This window comes from Antedon bifida, chromosome 6 (assembly GCF_963402885.1).
Source record: "Antedon bifida chromosome 6, ecAntBifi1.1, whole genome shotgun sequence".
Classification (NCBI taxonomy): Eukaryota; Metazoa; Echinodermata; class Crinoidea; order Comatulida; family Antedonidae; genus Antedon; species Antedon bifida.
In genome coordinates this window covers 20,165,620-20,185,489 of record NC_136231.1, presented here as the reverse complement: position 1 = coordinate 20,185,489, position 19,870 = coordinate 20,165,620, and the positions used below count along the sequence as shown (strand labels likewise).

General features: G+C 34.1%; 2 protein-coding genes across 2 annotated transcripts; one reads left to right on the top strand and one right to left on the bottom strand.

Moving 5' to 3' along the window:
• Positions 1-66: 66 nt before the first annotated feature.
• LOC144844615 (uncharacterized) lies at positions 67-7,251 on the bottom strand. Its single transcript, XM_078701604.1, has 4 exons — positions 5,797-7,251; positions 4,028-4,256; positions 3,370-3,540; positions 67-2,724 (listed from the first exon to the last, which is right to left on the bottom strand). Exons 1-4 carry the CDS (start codon positions 7,123-7,125, stop codon positions 2,216-2,218), a joined length of 2,238 nt encoding a protein of 745 aa, XP_078557730.1. The 5' UTR covers positions 7,126-7,251; the 3' UTR covers positions 67-2,215.
• Positions 7,252-7,521: 270 nt separating this feature from the next.
• On the top strand, positions 7,522-16,085 carry LOC144844617 (xylose isomerase-like). Its single transcript, XM_078701606.1, has 13 exons — positions 7,522-7,710; positions 8,451-8,527; positions 8,899-9,019; positions 9,231-9,324; positions 9,548-9,685; positions 10,229-10,338; positions 11,183-11,278; positions 12,791-12,874; positions 13,665-13,791; positions 14,258-14,363; positions 14,573-14,755; positions 15,130-15,204; positions 15,773-16,085. Exons 1-13 carry the CDS (start codon positions 7,626-7,628, stop codon positions 15,854-15,856), a joined length of 1,380 nt encoding a protein of 459 aa, XP_078557732.1. The 5' UTR covers positions 7,522-7,625; the 3' UTR covers positions 15,857-16,085.
• The last annotated feature ends 3,785 nt before the right edge of the window (positions 16,086-19,870 follow it).

The following is a 19,870-nucleotide window of genomic DNA, read 5'->3' as shown; positions in this document are numbered from 1 at the left end:
TACAGTACCGTAATTATCTATTATTATCTTATTATTGCATATATCAAAATATTGTTATAGTTCAGGCCTCTGGCCTATACATTTTGGAAATAAATGCCCTAGACCACGAGTCAGTAGGGTAGAAAACATTACAGTGAGTTTTTGTCAACAATTTAATGATTCGTCGCTTTATTCTGATCTGCACACTTGTAATTGTCAGTTACTCAGCCCTTGGGAAAGTTATAGTCAATTTAATAACAAGATGTCTAGGGTAGGGCTAATGGAGAAGGTAAATGTTAAAATTAGATTTTAAAATGTTTGGAAGTCGTTCGGTGGTTGTTGTTCAATTGATATTAATGAGTTTTAATGAGTGTAGGGCCTAATTTAAATGACAAAATATGATCTTAACATGCAGCAGGTGGCATTCCAACTTTGTTTAATTACAAATATATAATTAATTTGTTTACAAGTTACAAAACCAAAATATTGATTTAACTCGCACGGTGGTCTGAATTATAGCTACCAAAATATATTAAGAATATTGGATATGGAACATAGATTATTCTATCTAATTAAATTACGTCTGTAAACTAATCGTAACGCAAAACGTAAAACTAACTGTACTTATTTGATATACAAATTTCAGTCGTCATTTAACAACATTATTTATAGGCATACATACACGCAACATATTTACACTATCATACATTTCAAATTACTGCAGTACGTAATACTATTACGGTTTAAATACAACATGTATTATTTGTTTGCGTACAAATATTTATATTTTTGGTAAAGCTGACTGCACGAAGGCACTACATTCGGTTCCATTTGTTAGAACATCATTTATATGAAATTCGGTTACAATTTTACAACTATAAATATTAGTAAAATAAAAAATTAGGGCTAGAAAAGGGTGTTGGACTGGAGAATGTTGTAAAGCTCTGTCTACACTATCAAACTTTATGTGACAAAAAAATGTGATGTGCCCATATATGGACACGATGATGTCATATTACTACCATATTTGGGCACATCACACTTTTTTTGTCAAACTAGTTTGATAGTGTAGACAGAACTTTAGGACTGAATAATGTTGACTGGAGAAGGTAAGGACTGGGACTGGATAATGTTTTGTTGTATTGGGACTGGAGGTGTTAGGACTGGAATGTTTTGGGACTGGATGTGTTTGAAATGGATAAGCTGTTGGGACTGGAGAAGGTGTTAGTACGGGAGAAGATGTGGGGACTGGCGAAGGCATTGAGAGAGTTGAAATGGTGAGAGATTGGATAAAGTCTTAGGACAGGATAAAGCTGTAGGACTGGAGAATGTTTTAGACAGGTTGGTGCTGTGAAAAGGTGCTGGGACTGGAGAATCTGTTTGGTCTGGAAAAAGAAGAGGGGATGAGGTGTTTTGGGAATATAACAAACTTGTATCGTTCTCAATCATGCTAAACAATTTATAACGATTACAAAGAAAATACTATCACAATTTCATTGTTTACCAATTTCTAAACACTGAATAACTTTGCCTTGATCAAATAAAAAAGGCGCATTTCTAGGATTTAGAACATAATTCATATCAAACATGCAGTACATCAAATGTACGTACAGGTATACACAATTTCCAAAATTACAATTATTTAATGTAAGACATAGATTATTGCAAACAGCACTCAAATTTAGATTAATAAATATAAATTCTCAAAACCTTTAATAATACTGTTAATGAATTCTAATTAAATTCATTTATTGGTAACATTATTTTTGCATTTTTCACATAAAATATATCAAAATCATGGAAGCACGAGGACCATCACCAAGTTTTAAATTTGCAATGAGAGCACAATGCGACATTAAATAATTTGACATTAAACGGTGCGTCTCTGGGCATGCATGGCTATTCTTCCTAAAAATCGTTCAGATCTTAATTATTTATCTTCAGTCTATGAAAAGACCAATTCCTTTCTGACTAAGCAACCCTGGATGAAAGAAATGACATTCAATATCAAACATCCTTTAAAAATCCATACAAAACAACATTTAATTATGTAGCATATTTATATGTAAAAAAACTATTCTAGGACTGTCAACTAGCCCTGGACCACACCTCATAAGACTACTAACACAACTACCCTCACTACAACAAATACCCAACTAAACTTAACCACAAGAGGGTAGTTGATAACTATGAGGAGTAATCTTCAGAATGTAGTTGACTATTAAAATAACAATTTCTATGTCTTCTGCTGAGTAAGTTGTCGACGAACCCGATCTAAGAGAAAGTGAAAGTTCTGTTTGTAAAGTTTGTCATTGCTGAGGTCAATCTGACTTGTCTGTGATAAAATCTTTTTCACTTGAGACGGACCAGTGTCGGGGGGCCATGCAATAAACCGCAGTAAAACCGGTATAATAGGTTTTTGTAATTGATCTGCAAGAACAAGATCTTTTGCGCAATTATCTGATTGGAGATACCGTGGAGTGACACAGCAGAGAACAATCTGAGCAGCTTTCATGTTGCGCTGAATGTGACTCTGAAGGGATTCAGAAGATGTTGCAGATGATGTCATGCTGCTTCTAGAACTGATACTGCTGCTTCCTCGTGTCATTGTTGGAGTGATGTCAGACCAGCATGGCATGCCATTGGCTTCTAAAATCCGCTTGATTTCTTGCACCTTATTCTGCATGTCCCATTGGTAGCTAATAAACACCTTTGGCTGTGGAGCATCAGTTGACCAGCCATCATCTGAGAGAATTATTCATTTTGAATTAATTAGCATAGTATTCTAGTATTACCAAATAACACTGAATTCCTTACTAATAGAAAATTAGGTATGTGGTAAAACTATATTGCACAAACATAATAGTATAGCTTATCAATACAATTACCAAGAAATACAGATACAGCAAGACTCTCTTAAAGCCAAAATGGCACAACAAACGGAAATTGTACTCAGAAAACCAAAAATTGTTGTGCTAAGGTTGGGTGTTACGGTATTGGGAAAGTTTACTGTATTTTTTGTCATCACATGTTGGGGAAAATGTATGTTGAAGAGTTTAAAGGGTCATAACATCTTTATAGTGTATCAGAAGAATTAAGTTCAAGTCAAGCAGTCAATTAATATCACAGCATTTCACATAAGAGAGCTTTCACTTTGCAATGACTACCGACCTATAGAAACAAGTAATGTCAAATCAATTCATTGTGTGTGTATCATATGTTAGATAAAATCCATCTATATTGTACTGCAGTAACACACCAATATCGATGATGCTGAACAGCAAATACCAAACAAATGCGACGTGATTATGAATCAATATCAATATAAAAGTACAAATTCAACAAAATGATAGTAACACTAACAGGAGACTATTATTCTACTATACTTACTGGTTGATGCTGCTAAAATCTGAAGTGGTTTTATGCCTTCACTTATTCTATTCAAGTAACTCTGTGCTAATACAACACCAGGAACTTTCCTTAAAGGTTTGATATGGTGGTGAAGTATGTCCATACCATCGCAATACATCTTTGTCTCAAAGTCAATAGCTGAACATTCCCCTATGGATTTTAAAGATAAGAAGGAAAGATACAGATATATACAGTAAATCTTCTAATTTTAACCCTGGGTTATTATTCTTTGATTGTTTTTTAGGGTGGGTTACTATTAGAAGGGGAGTTACTATTAGAGTAGTGGGTTACTATTACTAATCTTAAATTAGGCACCTGAAAATAGTAACCCACCCCCCCACTTTTCTGGTCAGCAACTCATAGCAAAATAATAAAAAAGTATGAATAAACAAATTTGGTTGAACTCTAACTTCATTTTATAAACTCAAAAACACTCAATCCTCCCCACTCCCGAGATAAACATGCATTATTTGAGTTAATGTTTACCGACCGACCGACATAGTGAGCTATAGAGTCGCATTTGCACACGACTAATAAATAGCAATTTTATTCCAGAAAGTACATTAACACAAAAGTACTGTATAGTAGTAGTAAGTTTAAAAAAACAAAAACTAACTAAGGTTCAATACAAACTAACCTAATACAGCTTTTAAAGATGGCCGCATTCTACTCCATACATTCTTGAACATTACTGTAACTAATGTTTTTCCAAGCCAGTCAGCAAAGAGCACTTCATGGAAGACAAATGGAGACAAGACTGATGCTTCTGTGAGAAGAACAATAACGTTCTTTGCTTGAGCCAGCAGTGGCCCATTGATTTGTAGAAATTCCTCTTTAGACTGACCCAACTTATCGTGAGTTAAAACCTGAAAGAGTAACAAATGTTAAAAGCAAAATTAAATTTTGAAGTAATAAATGTTTAGTTTAAAACATTAAATTAAATCTGCAATAAGTTAGTGTTAATATTACAGATGTATTGTCCGCAAAAATATGAGATTAAAAAATCAGACATTGAATAGGCCATTTTGCATTTTTAATAACATTATTCACTTCCGTTGAAAAAAAAATGATTTTATAAAAAGACAAAATAAACAGTTCAATTTAAACAAAAATTCATTGTCTGGCACTCTGGCAGATTTTACAGTTATTTCAGTGAATAATGATTATAATTTAAAAAATCCATACAGAATGTGTACTGTTAGTGAATTTGTATGCACAATTGTAAATTTTCAGGAAATTCTTTTGTGAAGTGAAACTATGAATATGATTAAATATTATTAGTTTCAAGTTAAATGATCCAATGAGTAAATTTTAGATCAGGAGAATTTTGATTGACAAAATGTTAATCTGTAACATCAGTAATATGGTGGCCGGGGATTGCACTATGTTTGGATTTTGTTGTGTTGTGAGGTGAGTACTATATTCTTCATGAGCTACAACAATGTAGGTCTTTACAATGTAATCAGTATTCTAACATTGAGATTGAATGTTTCTTTTGAGATCCAAGACACCTTTGAATGTGCCTCACAATAGGATCTATTATCTACAGTAAGTCACAGTACAGTCAGTTCATACACAAAAGATTATGGCCTACTTCTCCATCAGTTAAATGATTGGATAATTCTTATTCTTAATCCACAATACAACATAACAACCAGTTGGTGAATAATTGATGATGAGATGGCAATTATTAACTACAAAGTAATCAATGAAAAACCCAACCTGAAAATGATACAATGCCCTGTGTATAGTATGCTTGTGGGTTTTATTGTACAACATACAATGAATGAAGTAGTAAACTGTATTTTGTAAACTGTGCAAAACATGAAAACATTACTTTGTATGGTTGTTCAAATGTACTGTTAGTCCTCATTTGTGTATGTATTGTTGCATAGATAGATGCAATGGATACAGTGCAAACTACTGTACTGATTGTTTATCAAAGAAGTAGATAGTTGAACTATCTTCCCTGGTTGAACAGCATAGCATCATAAATACAATCTGACCCATTTAGTCTTCAAAGTGGAAGGCAGAGTACATATTGTCTAAAAAATGTCAGGGCATTCTAACTTAAACAAACAAGAGTTCATTGTCATGTCACTTAAGGGGTAAAATTTGAATTCATTCAATTTGTATAGACCACAATATTATTGTGAAAAAAGATTTGTTTAATAAATTCCAACATGCCGCTAACCGAAAATGTACAAAACAAGTATTTTATACAATAGAACATATCAAGAGAACACCAGACACCAGCTATTATATAATATTAATAATAGGATCAGTTATTATTATTATTATGGGCTAGCAGTTTTTAGTGTAATCACCCTCAACTTTTGTCTTTTATTAAAACAATTATTTTATGCGGACAAATACGGACGGTGTACTATGTACTGTATTAATTACCTGTAGATTCTTGCGCAGTAGATCTTGTTTCAAATTTTGCGCAAGCCTCACATCAGCTGGATCATAAATGAGATAAACAATCTCAGCACGAGAGCGATGTGTGCGTAAACGTAAATGCCAGTTATCTTGCAAACGTTGTTCCTTCTCAAGTGTGAGGAAAATCTGCTGAAGCAGTTTTTTTCGTACGACACGACTGTCTATTGAAAGATGTTCAGATAAATCAGAATCCATCAATGACATCAATAAAAATCCATCCACTGCCTGTTCTGCGAAGCTTTGCTGAAAAAATTCCCGAATTCCTAGGTAGTATAACCAGCTCTGTACGTCATTAGCAGTCCATCGACATAGCTTCTTTTGTTTGTAATCTTCTGTAAAGTCCATTTCTGGGGTAATTGGGGTATTTGCCGCAAATACGGAAGCACAGGTTTCAAGATCTTCCATAAATTTACCAATCACAAGTGAAGATTTCTCGGCTAAACTTAAACTAGCATAAGACCCTGTCAAATTAATGCTATTAACCATCAGTTCAGTATACCCATTTGGAATGCTAATTGAATCTATTAACAAAACAGCAAATATTCTTGGCGGTTTATCCCCACGCCGTCTTTCTAAAAGGCATCTTGCTTCATATATCGACACAGGACATCGGAAATAACTTTCAGTTAAGAAACAAACTGAGGCACGGCATCTCTCAGATGCTTCCATGCGCTGTGAAAACCATGCAGGACTATTTGTATTCTTTTCATCTTTGTCAAACCAAATGTCTTCACTTAAATTATTTTCTTTAAATTGTTTAACTGTATCTGCAACAAACTTCCGTTCCTCATAGCCACCATTGGGAGAGTATGAAATGAAGATACCCTTCTTTATTTTCTTTTGTGAAGTTTTCATAGTATTCTGTTTTGATTGTTTATTAACTTTGTTTTTAGAAAGATTCTTTGGTGCTGCAGTCGAGTCCTGATCTATTACAAATTTCAATTCCTTTTTTTCAACTGACTGGATTATTTTTTCTGAATTTGTATTGGTTTCACCTTTGCATATTGTTGTTAATTTGCCTTCCTTGTTGAACTCTTGAACACCTTCGCCTCGTTCATTCATTCCTTCTTGAGAAACTGCTTGTACTTCCTGGTTTGCTGGGCTTGAGCCTGTTGGTGGTGGTGTACGTTCAGCAGCAGCAGCAGTATATGTGTTTTTACCTGTCAGTGTCAAGTTCAGGTCTTCTTTTGGTCGGCCAGCAACAGCAGTTATAGTCTTAGGATGTCCTTGTGTTTCTGCACACTCTGATGTAGCACCCCCATTTTTCCCAGTTGCTTGCACATTATCTACCATTATGAAGAACACATTTCAAATTGGTTCAGAACGATTACTACTGCATTCGCTGCTGCTTTGACAACATGTCGGCGTTCCGTAAGCATGGAGACAACATAGAGCGAGCTAGGGAGCTAGGCTCCCATAACCATTCTATGAAATGAGCACACTCCCTAAAAGTATGATGAATTGTACACACTCTATTTAATTTACTATATAAAAGAACTGTTGTTAAATACTGTATAATAAAAATCCACACGTAAATATTGATAAATTTATGAAATCGATGATATTTAAGTTCCAAAACGAGAAAACAGTGACAGCAGCTAGCTAGTAGCTAGGTAGTCACGTTTATGGGGGTACCTTGGGATTTATGAAAGCATTTTGATTGGTTGTGAGTGTGTTTACTGATGATCCAGAGAAGATGATCGGTCGGTCGTACCACCACCGTGATACGCCTCTTTTCTCCTGAAAAAAAACAGGTTATTTGTAGCAAAATAAATAGCAACAAAAGAACAATAATGTCTGCTTTTGCTCCACCAAAATCCAAGAAAGCTAGGGATACAGGAGCTTCTAGCAATGGAAACCAGAAAGATTATTTTAAAGGTAGGCCTAGACCTATAATACTAACAGCTAATGTCGGGTACAACTAAAAATAAAAACTAGCTAGGCCTAGGCTAGGGGCCTAGGCCCTAGGCCTAACTAACTAGCTGCCTAGCATAGTCGGATAGCCTAGGCTAGTAGTACTAGGCCTAGTAGCTAAGTAGTAGGCACTAATATTATCTAGGCTAGGGCCTAGCTGTTACTATGTTAGACATATATCCTAGTTAAGATATAAAATCAACTTTCGGCCTTTTGTATGGCGCGCCGCTAATACTTTTGTTGATGATAAAATCGGTCGCGTTTGAAATCGATCACGTTTTATTGCAGTCGCGCCACTTTGTATGGAGTGGGATACATATGTCAGCGGGATATACATTTTCTGTGTTTTTTATAGATTTTATTGATATTTTTTATTTATAATTATAGTTATCAATAATTACATTTTTTATTTTACAGGTCTCGGAGAAGGATCTGTGTCTTTCAAAATAGTGGTTTTTTTTTCTAATGTTTAAAAATAATTTTTTATGATGAGCGTTTTCATTAAAAACGTATCCAGTGCATCCTATACAAATTAGCACGGCCAAAATAAAACGCGACCGATATCAAACATAACTAATATGATAAAACGACTGATCGGCTACTCACAATTTGCAGCTATAGGCTAGGCCTATTACGTATTTTAAAACTCCTTTTAACTTTATCTTTTTATTTGTTCTTATTTCATTATATATATATATATATAGGCATTGGTAATATCCAGTATAAACCAGATGCAGGTGCTGACGAAGTAATGGTGTTTAAACATTACAATGCAACTGAGGTAGGCCTATATAATAAGGTTTATCGAAAATATGTGCGCAACATATCGGAAGAGTTTGGGAGCAAATGTATGTCACAACGCAACATGATTTGTTTTGTTTGTACACATCGTTGTGACTCAAACCCTTCCCATCATGCATTGTGCAATGACATTCTATTTGCGATAAGCCTTATAATATAGATAAAACATTTCCACTCCTGCTAAAAATTTCTCTCAGATAAATAATTAATAAATAATCACCTTAAATTCAACGTTTCTTTCTCTCTTTACACATTCAATTATCATTACCAGAGGGCCAGTCCACAATTAATGATAATAAATTTAACAAAAAGTAAAGTAGAAATTAAGATATAAATCTTTTTAATCTCTAGGTAATAAGTGGTAGAACAATGGCAGAGTGGTTACGGTTTTCAGTTTGTTTCTGGCATACATTTAGAGGGGTGGGTTCAGATCCTTTTGGATTCCCAACAATCAAAAGACCATGGGATGATGGTAAGTCTGTTTTTTTTTTATTTATATTTTTCTTTTTTTATATTTATTTATGCTTTGGTATTGATATTTATTTTATTCAATTTCATGCATGTTTGACAAATAAAGATAAGTAATATTGTGAAAAACTGAGAATAAATGGAACATGAACAACCACAAGACAAGCAAAAACACAAATATTCCTTGTAGTAACAGTAGTTTTGTTTAATTTCAGGTTCAGATAGCATGGAAAATGCGAAACGACGATTGAGAGCAGCCTTTGAATTCTTCAGCAAACTAGGGATTAAGTACTGGACATTCCATGACAGGTAACAAACTGGATTTGAACTCATCACAATTGACATGTTTTGCTCGACACAAACATTTTTAAAATGCTCAACATGGACTGAAACATTCTCTTAAAATCGATTTGCTGCAGTAATGTTTTGTTTACCATCAAGAATGATATTGTTTTGTGCATACATTAAATCCAGGTATAAATAAAGTCAGGGTACGTAAAATGTAGGTAATTATTAAATTTATTATTTTTAGAGATATTTCACCTGAAGGCGAGACACTTGAAGAAACAAATCGTAATCTTGATGAGATAACAGATCTTGCCTTAGAATTAATGGAACAGACTGGAGTCAAGTTGTTATGGAACACATGCAACTTATTTGCAAATCCGAGGTAATTCTTCTAAAATATGTTAAACTTTGTGTTGTGCCAGACTAGAAACAAAACAATTGATGTTTGTAATGGACCGGAAGTTGATGTGTACTTTGAATTTTTTTTTAAATTTCATAGGCATCCAACAGGGAACAACTTGCCATTTACAGGATGGATAACCTACTTTATATAATTTTACCATGCTTATATTATCCAAGGCTTAGGAAGTGAAGTTGACAGAGTTACAACTCGGGCTTGACAATCGAATGTGAATCTATATATATACTGTTTACAAAAAACATTAAAAAAAGATTTAAAGTTTCTGATCAATCTCATTTTACAGCTGTGAATCAGTCTCATTTTACAGCATTTTACTGTGAATCTACCTACCTAGTATTATTGAAGTAAACTGGAAAAACTATAATAGGTGTTATTACTATAACATTACAACCACCTGATACTGCACAACAATCAATCTGCATATGTTTAGGTTGCCACTGTAGCACTAACACTGCCTTTTTAGTACTTGTTTATGATTGTCATGGTTTTTTTATACAATTTTAGGTATATGAATGGTGCTATGACGAACCCTGATGCACATGTGGTTGCGTATGCTGCTGCTCAGATCAAGAAGGGCCTAGAAATAGGCAAGAAGATGAATGCAGAAAACTTTGGTACACAATCATGATCAAATTAAACACATGCTCTAAAGGGTCTTTCGCGGCAAATCCAAGCGAACGTCAATGTTTCGTTTTTACGCGGTCACGCACATACCGATTGGCGCAAAGCTGCGTGGAACTTCGAGAAAACAAAACATTCGCGTTCAATTCGCCGGACCGGAACCATGCCGGAACAACCTGTTCCGGCACAGTTCCACTCCGGCACCTGCAATCCAAACGAACGTCAATGTTTTGTTTTTACACGGCTACACACATATCAATTGCCGCATAGCCACTTGGAACGTCGTGAAAGCGAAACATTGGTGTTCAATTCACCGAACCGGAACAGTGCTGGAACAGGTGTGAAAGACCCTTAAGCCAGGGCTTCTTAACAGTTTTCTAATCTAACTGTTTCAAATAACCTTGCGGGCCTGGCACAGTAATTAGGTCCAAGTGCTCTGCCATAATTAATGGATAGAAGCTCATATGTTTAACACATTCTTTTCATTAGTAGGTCGTGCACATAAGAAACTGAAATGAAATTCATGCCTTCACTAATTGATATCATCATTTTGGGTTTTCCCAAAGCTGGTTTGCCAGCAAGATTTACCGTAATGAAGGGCTCCCAACTGGAAATAAACAGTTGTTGTGGTAAGACTAGGCCTTGTCCATTAAAACAAAATAGCAGTCAGAAGCCCTATTTTGTCTATTGTAATGATTTTTGTATTATATTTGATACTCCTAGGATTCGCTACCTCTGCTAATTGTCCGGAATCGATTTCTAAATTGAAAATGAACTAATTCTGGTTTTCTAAAAATAATATATGAATAAAAAATATTTGTCTTTTTTTTTCTGTAGTTTTTTGGGGTGGACGAGAAGGTTACTTTACTATCTTAAACACGGATATTCGTTCTGAGCTTCAGAACATGGCTAATATACTAAAGATGGTTGTAGGTAGGTGAAAAAGTGCAGTACATTTCAGAGGCTTTTTTGATTGATTGAATATACATTTATTTATCAACAGATCAGTATTTGTAACATAAATTAATCAAAAATAAATCAATTTTTTTTCTCATAATTCAAAAATATTCTTAAGTAACAAATACAAGACTACATCAATAATATAAAGTTAGGATAACACTTTAAACTATAAAGTTTTGTCCACATGCATTGCAGCTTTCATTGTCCACATGCATTGCATCTTTCAGTGTCCACATGCATTGCATCAGTGTCCACATACATTGCATCAGTGTCCACATGCATTGCAGCTTTCAGTGTCCACATGCATTGCATCAGTGTCCACATGCATTGCATCAGTGTCCACATGCATTGCAGCTTTCAGTGTCCACATGCATTGCATCTTTCAGTGTCCACATACATTGCATCAGTTTCCACATGCATTGCATCTTTCAGTGTCCACATACATTGCATCAGTTTCCACATGCATTGCATCAGTGTCCACATACATTGCATCAGTGTCCACATGCATTGCAGCTTTCAGTGTCCACATGCATTGCATCAGTGTCCACATGCATTGCATCAGTGTCCACATGCATTGCAGCTTTCAGTGTCCACATGCATTGCATCAGTGTCCACATGCATTGCATCAGTGTCCACATGCATTGCATCAGTGTCCACATGCATTGCAGCTTTCAGTGTCCACATGCATTGCATCAGTGTCCACATGCATTGCATCTTTCAGTGTCCACATACATTGCATCAGTTTCCACATGCATTGCATCTTTCAGTGTCCACATGCATTGCATCTTTCAGTGTCCACATGCATTGCATCAGTGTCCACATGCATTGCATCAGTTTCCACATGCATTGCATCTTTCAGTTTCCACATGCATTGCATCAGTGTCCACATGCATTGCAGCTTTCAGTGTCCACATGCATTGCATCTTTCAGTTTCCACATGCATTGCATCAGTGTCCACATACATTGCATCAGTTTCCACATGCATTGCATCTTTCAGTGTCCACATGCATTGCATCAGTGTCCACATGCATTGCATCAGTGTCCACATGCATTGCATCTTTCAGTGTCCACATGCATTGCATCTTTCAGTGTCCACATGCATTGCATCAGTGTCCACATGCATTGCATCTTTCAGTGTCCACATGCATTGCATCAGTGTCCACATGCATTGCATCTTTCAGTTTCCACATGCATTGCATCAGTGTCCACATGCATTGCATCTTTCAGTGTCCACATGCATTGCATCAGTGTCCACATGCATTGCATCAGTGTCCACATGCATTGCATCAGTGTCCACATGCATTGCATCTTTCAGTGTCCACATGCATTGCATCAGTGTCCACATGCATTGCAGCTTTCAGTGTCCACATGCATTGGTCCATTATTCACCTTCACTGCTGTGGACAGCAGAACCCTGATTTTGTAAAATTATGTTAACCACACAAACAACACAAAAAAAAACTAATTAATTTCATTTTTTATTAGAATACAAGGAGAAAATTGGTTTTAAAGGCCAGCTGCTGATAGAGCCTAAACCAAAAGAACCAGCAAGACATCAATATGACTATGGTTGGTTTTATTATCATTACATTTTTGTTTTCTATAATGCAGTATTGTCTCTAATGCTTGGTTCTCACTAGAGACGCAACACAAGGACGTAACGCAATGTAAGTGAGTAGACCAATCACGAGCGATGGATTATTCGAACTGTCGCTTGTCATTGGTCAACACGTTTGCGTTGCGTTTACATCCTTGCGTTACGTCCTTGTGGGAGCCAAGCTTAATCCGAATGCAGTAGAGCTATGTTTAGGGATAGTGTGATGCTTTATATGCACTTTTTGCATGCAATTGTTGCTTCTAGTTAACACAAAGCTGCAATTTTAAACTTTATGAACATGTACCTAGATTTTGAGTGAAATTTTAGGGAACTCAACATTTTTCAAAGTCTCTGTTGCAACAAATCCTGCACCCTAGCTTATACACAATGTAATACTTCTGAGAGTTACTGTAGATACGACGCTGATTGGATATCGTCTGACTTTATTATTATTATTATTGAGCACTAATTCTGAAATCATAAACTATTAACAATTTACCTTCACATATTTTAATATGTTAAACTAAAAAGGTATCACCAATTATATGTTTGATGATGTCACTATTCCATTTACATTTTATTTCTGAATGTTACAAATAATAAACATATAAAACAATTATTTCCTGTGATATACTGTTGCTCTTATGTGCTCTATGTTTCAAGACTTTTATTTTTAAATGAATTTTGTTGGATTTTATCTTGTACACCCTACATTACCCTAACACTGCATATTATTTTATATTCAAATTGTCTATATCATAGATGCCATGACTGTAATAGCATTTTTACGTACATATGCTTTGCAAGAGCATTTTAAGATAAATGTTGAACCAAACCACACCACACTAGCTGGACATCCTTACGAGCATGATGTAGTAATGGCCTCAGTGTAAGTATAGCATCATGCCATTTACTGTAGTAATCCATGCAGATCAACTGTGTGAAAGTCCATTATTGTGATATACCCAGTAAATACACTTTATTCATAAAGATACCCACTGTATCCCAATAATAGTTGATTAGGGGTGTCCCCTGAATTGAAGTGTCACCTAAATTGATGTTTCCCCTGATTGTAGGTGTGTCTTCTAAATAGTTGTGTCCCATCCCCTAAATAGATGTGTCCCCTGATTAGTGTTGTCCTTTGAATAGAAGTGTTTCCTGAATTATAGGGGTGTCCCTTGATTACGAATGTACCCTGATAAGCGTGAAAACTGATTTGGGGTGTCAACTCCCTTAATAGAGGTGACCCTGATTAGGTACTTGAATAGTGGTGTCCCCTGAATAGGGTAAATAATATCTGGTGTTGTAGATAAAGACTTTTTTTTTCAATGACTTATATTATATTTATTAAATAGATGTGGTATGCTTGGATCCATTGATTCAAATACTGGATCACCTGATCTTGGCTGGGATACAGATCAGTTTCCAATGGATGTCAAGAACTGTACCATGGTGATGAAGGTAAAAGTATAAATTCGAGATTGATTCATTCCAAAACTAAGTTTATTTACCAGTTTAAAAGTTCTGATAACTTCCTATGTCTAATTGGCTTTTAAACAAATGGATCTGTAGCACTACTTGTCTTTTACACTATTCAATATGCATGATTCGAGTTTTGATTTTGTTATATTATTTTTAAGAATTATTTTACATTACTCTTTGTTTCTCAGACGGTATTAGAGCAAGGCGGTCTTGCCCCTGGTGGATTAAACTTTGATGCTAAAGTTCGTCGTGAATCAACTCACCTAAATGATATGTTCATTGCACACATTGGGGCAATGGATTCTTTTGCCCGAGGGTTGCGAAGTGCCGTCAAAATTAAAGAGGAAGGTATTCTAGCAAACATGGTTCAGGTGAGTATGCATTATAATAATAATATTTATTCGGTCATCAATGTAAAAATAACCATAGTTATGTGTTCTATGCACAATTTTCATGCTCATTCATAAGCTCTGTCTACAGTATCAAACTTTATGTGACAAAAAAGTGTGACGTGCCAAAAAAGTGTGATGTGCCAAAATATTGTAGTGAAATGGCATCATCATGTCCATATATGGGCACATCACATTTTTTTGTCACATAAAGTTTGATACTGTATTTGAGTAACTTATTTTTATTGATGATCTTTTATTTATTTTATTTATTCAAATATTATTAATATATTTATATATATTTATTTGAAATAAATTGATATTATTAATAATTAAAATTCTTTATTATTCAACAGCAACGATATGCTTCTTTTGAGTCTGGATTAGGAGCCAAAATTGCTAAAGGTGTTTCTTCATTAGAAGAATGTGAGGTAATTATGCCCAATGATTTTAGTGGAGTTGTGGCTTGATGGTTATGATGCTTGGCTACCAATCCAAAGGTCCTGGGTTCAAGTCCTGTCATATGTCAGGATTTTTTCTAATGACAATTACACCTCCACTCCCAAAGACTAATTGTTTGGTGGGGAAAGGTGTTGTCTTGTGGTAGGGGATTTGGGGAAGCAACCAGTCATGAATTACTGTATCTATTCCCATGCTGCGTCATATCTCAGTGAAGCGGGAACAATAAATAGACTAAATATTCAAATAGCTGTTTTACAAAAGAACAATTATTTAAGCACATGTACATATGGCGTAGGCAATTATCTATTAAAAATGCTCTCTTTTTCTAAAATTGTAATAATATTGATACTGTAGATATAAATTTGTGGTACACCACATATATTAGAAGAACTGTTGAGTTTCTCGAAGTTTCGATCATGCTTTGATCGTCCTCAGGAGTGAGAATGTTGATACAGTACTTTTTTTTTTGATAACGATTTGTACTTGCTTCCCTGCTGTTGTGTATATTTAAAAAGGTTTATTTTTGTCTGTACACAGGACTATGTCAAACAGAATGGAGAACCGGAGCTCGTTTCAGGACATCAAGAAAAGTATGAGTCTGTACTTAACCACTATGTTTAGATTGTTGCAATTGTGAATGCCTAAGAATCGTCATCTGAAAGGAAAAGTCTTCATTACATTACCAGGGTTCTCAAGACAGATTACTGCAGAAATTTGGTCCAATCACAGAAATTGAGATAAATACTACAAAATATGCAAAATTATGATTTAAATAAAAAAATTAATGTATTTTTAATACAATAATATATTTTTGTATTTCTTGATTGAAATAAATAAAAAGAAAACATGATTTAATGTTCTGCATTGTTTTTAATACATTAGAACCCCTATTGGCAACTACCAAAGAAAAAAAATAGATCTGTCTCGGTATCATAATAGATGCAAATTTATCATGGAAAAACCAAATTGAATACATTCGTGGTAAAGCTCTAAATGGACTGGTATGCCCAGACGATGTAGCTATTATTTTCCACAAAACTTTTATATTTAAAAATATTGCAAACTCTATTGTAATATCTCACTTGAGCAACTGTAACATTATTTGGGGAAATAGTAGTCAAACTCTAATGAAAAGAGTTCAGACTCAGACAAAACAGAACAGCTCGATTCGTGTGTGGTCTAACATGGGACACACCTAGTAATGAGGCATTAAGACAAATTAATTGGTCACCTTTATCTGATCAAGATAGATACAAAATGTTGTATGGCTATTTATGAGGTATTGACAGGTAATGCTCCACCTTTCTTAAATAATATGTTTATATTTACAATGATATAAATTATTATAATTTAAGGCACCGTGATACACATCTATTCATCCCGAAGCCAAAAACCGATTTTAAAAAACGAAGTCTGTCTTATCGTGGAACAAGCATATGGAATAGTCTCAATGTCTATACACTTCCAACTTCAGGTACAATGTTGTCCAAAACGTATCTGAAAAATGCTTTGCAAAATTAATGGTATGGTATCTATGATGGTGTACATCCAGTTCTTAAAATGGCTTGATACTATGCAAAATGTGTTTATTATTACTATTATTTTAAGATAAAATTGAAAAAAAAAACATTATGTAGTACAGTAGAATCCGTATAAAGGAGACACTTGGGATAGGGTTCCCGTTGACGCGGGAAGTAACGGTATGGTGTTCCCTACTTGAAGGGTGTCAGATGGAAGGGATTCTGCTATAATTTTTCTGTTCAATTTTTTTTTTCAATCTTTTTTGTCGTATTTATATTGTGTTGGTTTTTTGGTAATTTCACGAACTTGTGTAAAAACAATCAATATTGATTGAACAGTACTGTACATCAGTCTCGTGAATAAATAAAGTTTATTTATATATATATATCCAATCTGCAGACAGTACTGTTTCGATCTTATTAGATCTCGTCAGTGCAGCTCAGGTTTCGAAATGAAATGTATTAAGGGGAAACTTTCGGGCCCCAATATAGTGTCTTAGTAAGAATTCTCTCTGAATTGAAGTCCCAAAAGACAGCCTCTACTGTAAAATTGTTATTCTAGAATAAATATGCCAAAATGTAATTTTTATTCAAGATTAACTTGAGTTAATCAAATTTCAAATGCATAATTCATTCGCTGAACACAGCATTCCAAGCAATCAGTTAATAAATACATAAATTGTGCTATAAGAACTATAAACTAACTTAAATGTGATTTAAAGTTATGAATCCTCTCAACCATTTTCTTCTGTCTGGTTTCTTTGCATTTCGAAGGTGTAACGTTTCTGGTTTTTTTTTTTTAGGTTTTGCATATTCTTTATAATTCAATGCACAGCCAACAGAGATTTATAAAAAAAACCTCCACTAACAGACTGAGATAAAACAAAATAAATAAATACAAATATTAAGATTAACAATTTTGGATCTAAAACGGAATAAACTAGGCCTAAGTATTAAAAAACTTACAACTGGTAGTGTAGGTCTAATTTAAACTTTCTATTAAATTGCTTAATTTAATTCAATTATTTTCTTTCGTCAAGCACGCTGGCTCGAAATCTGACTTGCTTGTCGCATATAATATAATATAATGGGTAATTGGTATTTAATTATATGAATATTCCACATTGTCTATGATAATGTGTCTCTCGAATAATAATAATAATAATAATTTATTTGAAAGCTACACTTTTGAAACAGTGGCACACTTCCAGAGTAAGTAAAATAAAATATCAGCCGTATACTACGCTTCGCTTTAAAGTTCAGGTACAGGCATGCATTTTAAATATAATATCTGGTTAATTGTACATAAATCAAATATTTTTAATACTGAAATGAAGACGAAAAACATGAATTTTCCTTAAAATGGTTAAAATTAAAAATTTAGCAAAATTCTGCTATAAAAACCAGGAAGACTTTTTTTCAGTAGGTGGGTAGTTTAACCTAATGGTAATTTGAACTGATAAGAAAGTGCTTATTTTCAACAAGATTGTGTAACACAAATAAAATCCCAAAAATGATGAAACATAGGGGAAACTATAGATCGATAATTATTGGAATGTAGATTAAAGCATTTATAGGTTTATGGCCTTTCCATCCTTTATACTAATGATTTTTTTTTATTCATTTAAATCTTCTTTAGTCAATAGTACTTATTTCTGAACTCAGATTTATCAAACATGCTGCAAAAAAATGTCAACGTGTTAACTTTGATTTATCGTTCCTCCTAGTCGTCCATTCATAGAAATACTGAAATACAGCATTTGGTATAAAACGAGACAGAATCAATTGTAATATGAAATATATTCTATTCGAAACGCCAGGGGCATTTATTGTTCAGGAGGGTTTTTAGGGAGGCGTTTATTTTTTGGGTGCAATATGGTAGCATTTATGATTAATAGCTCTCTAGATATGAAATAATACAACACACTAAATCAATATCAAGAAGTCAAAAATACAGTATATTGTATCAAATGCTTGATATGATAGTTTGTTGTAATATTGTGTATACACGCCCCAAGGCGTATTCGCGGAAGTAAATAATTTGGTTGGGTGTTATTCGAATAAAATACGGTTAAAATATTAATTTTGTGTAGGCCTAGGCTACATGATCTCTCGCCGATTTCGCTAGGAGGAAAACAAAGTCCTAGAATTTATTATTTAGAAATAATCAATTAAATTTATTACAAATGTGAATAAATAAAGTAAATAATATTGATATGTTATTTAATACAGCGCTAAGTCCAGAGTCAAATTTGGGAGTTCTATTTATAAACAAGAAATATTTCTTACAAAAAACGCTTACTAATAAGATTTAGTTTTAAAGATATATTGTCCCTCTGAAAAATATTTTTTATCTCAAATTTGTTTTTGAATGTGTCATTTTATTGTCACATAATAGTTATTTTACCTGAAAAAATGTAATTGAAAGCAAAAAATACTTCAACAGTGTTTGTCAGACAATGTGGTTTTTGAGTTATAATTAAACGTTTCTTTACTCTTTTTATAATATGAATTTTGTTACAGAAGTGAATAACTTTGATATGAAACAGACTCAATTTAGTTTATTTTATTGCTAAGGTCAAGTCTGGGGGTCACTTCATCACACCTTAGATACCTCAAGTGTAAAGTATCATATTACAAACAAAAACTTTCATGGACTGTTTTGATAATAATTCAATGATTATCTGACAGCGAAATACAGTATTGTCATGGGACTCATAAATACCAGAAATGCATTTTAGCAAAAATGTCAAAGTGTAGTACTATAACTGCTGCTTGATTTCATCTAATGAAGGAGTCATCTCGTGTGACGTAGCGGGCTAGAGAGCAGCAGCGTGAAAAACTACAGTAGGTCTATATTTTACATTTTTTGTAAAAAGTCGTCGTGCTTCACGGTGACAATTCATTACGATTGACCACGAACATTTGTAAGTGTACGATACATAGCCTACTACTGCATTACGAATTTTCAGATTTTCCAATTCGTATTCAATTAGCCAAAATGTGTGAATAATCATGGAGTAAAGGAATAAAGGATCAAAGCGAAAGTGATGAGCACTAAACAATGAACATTTTTAGAGAGGGCGCTATATCTCATTTAAATAAATCCTGATTT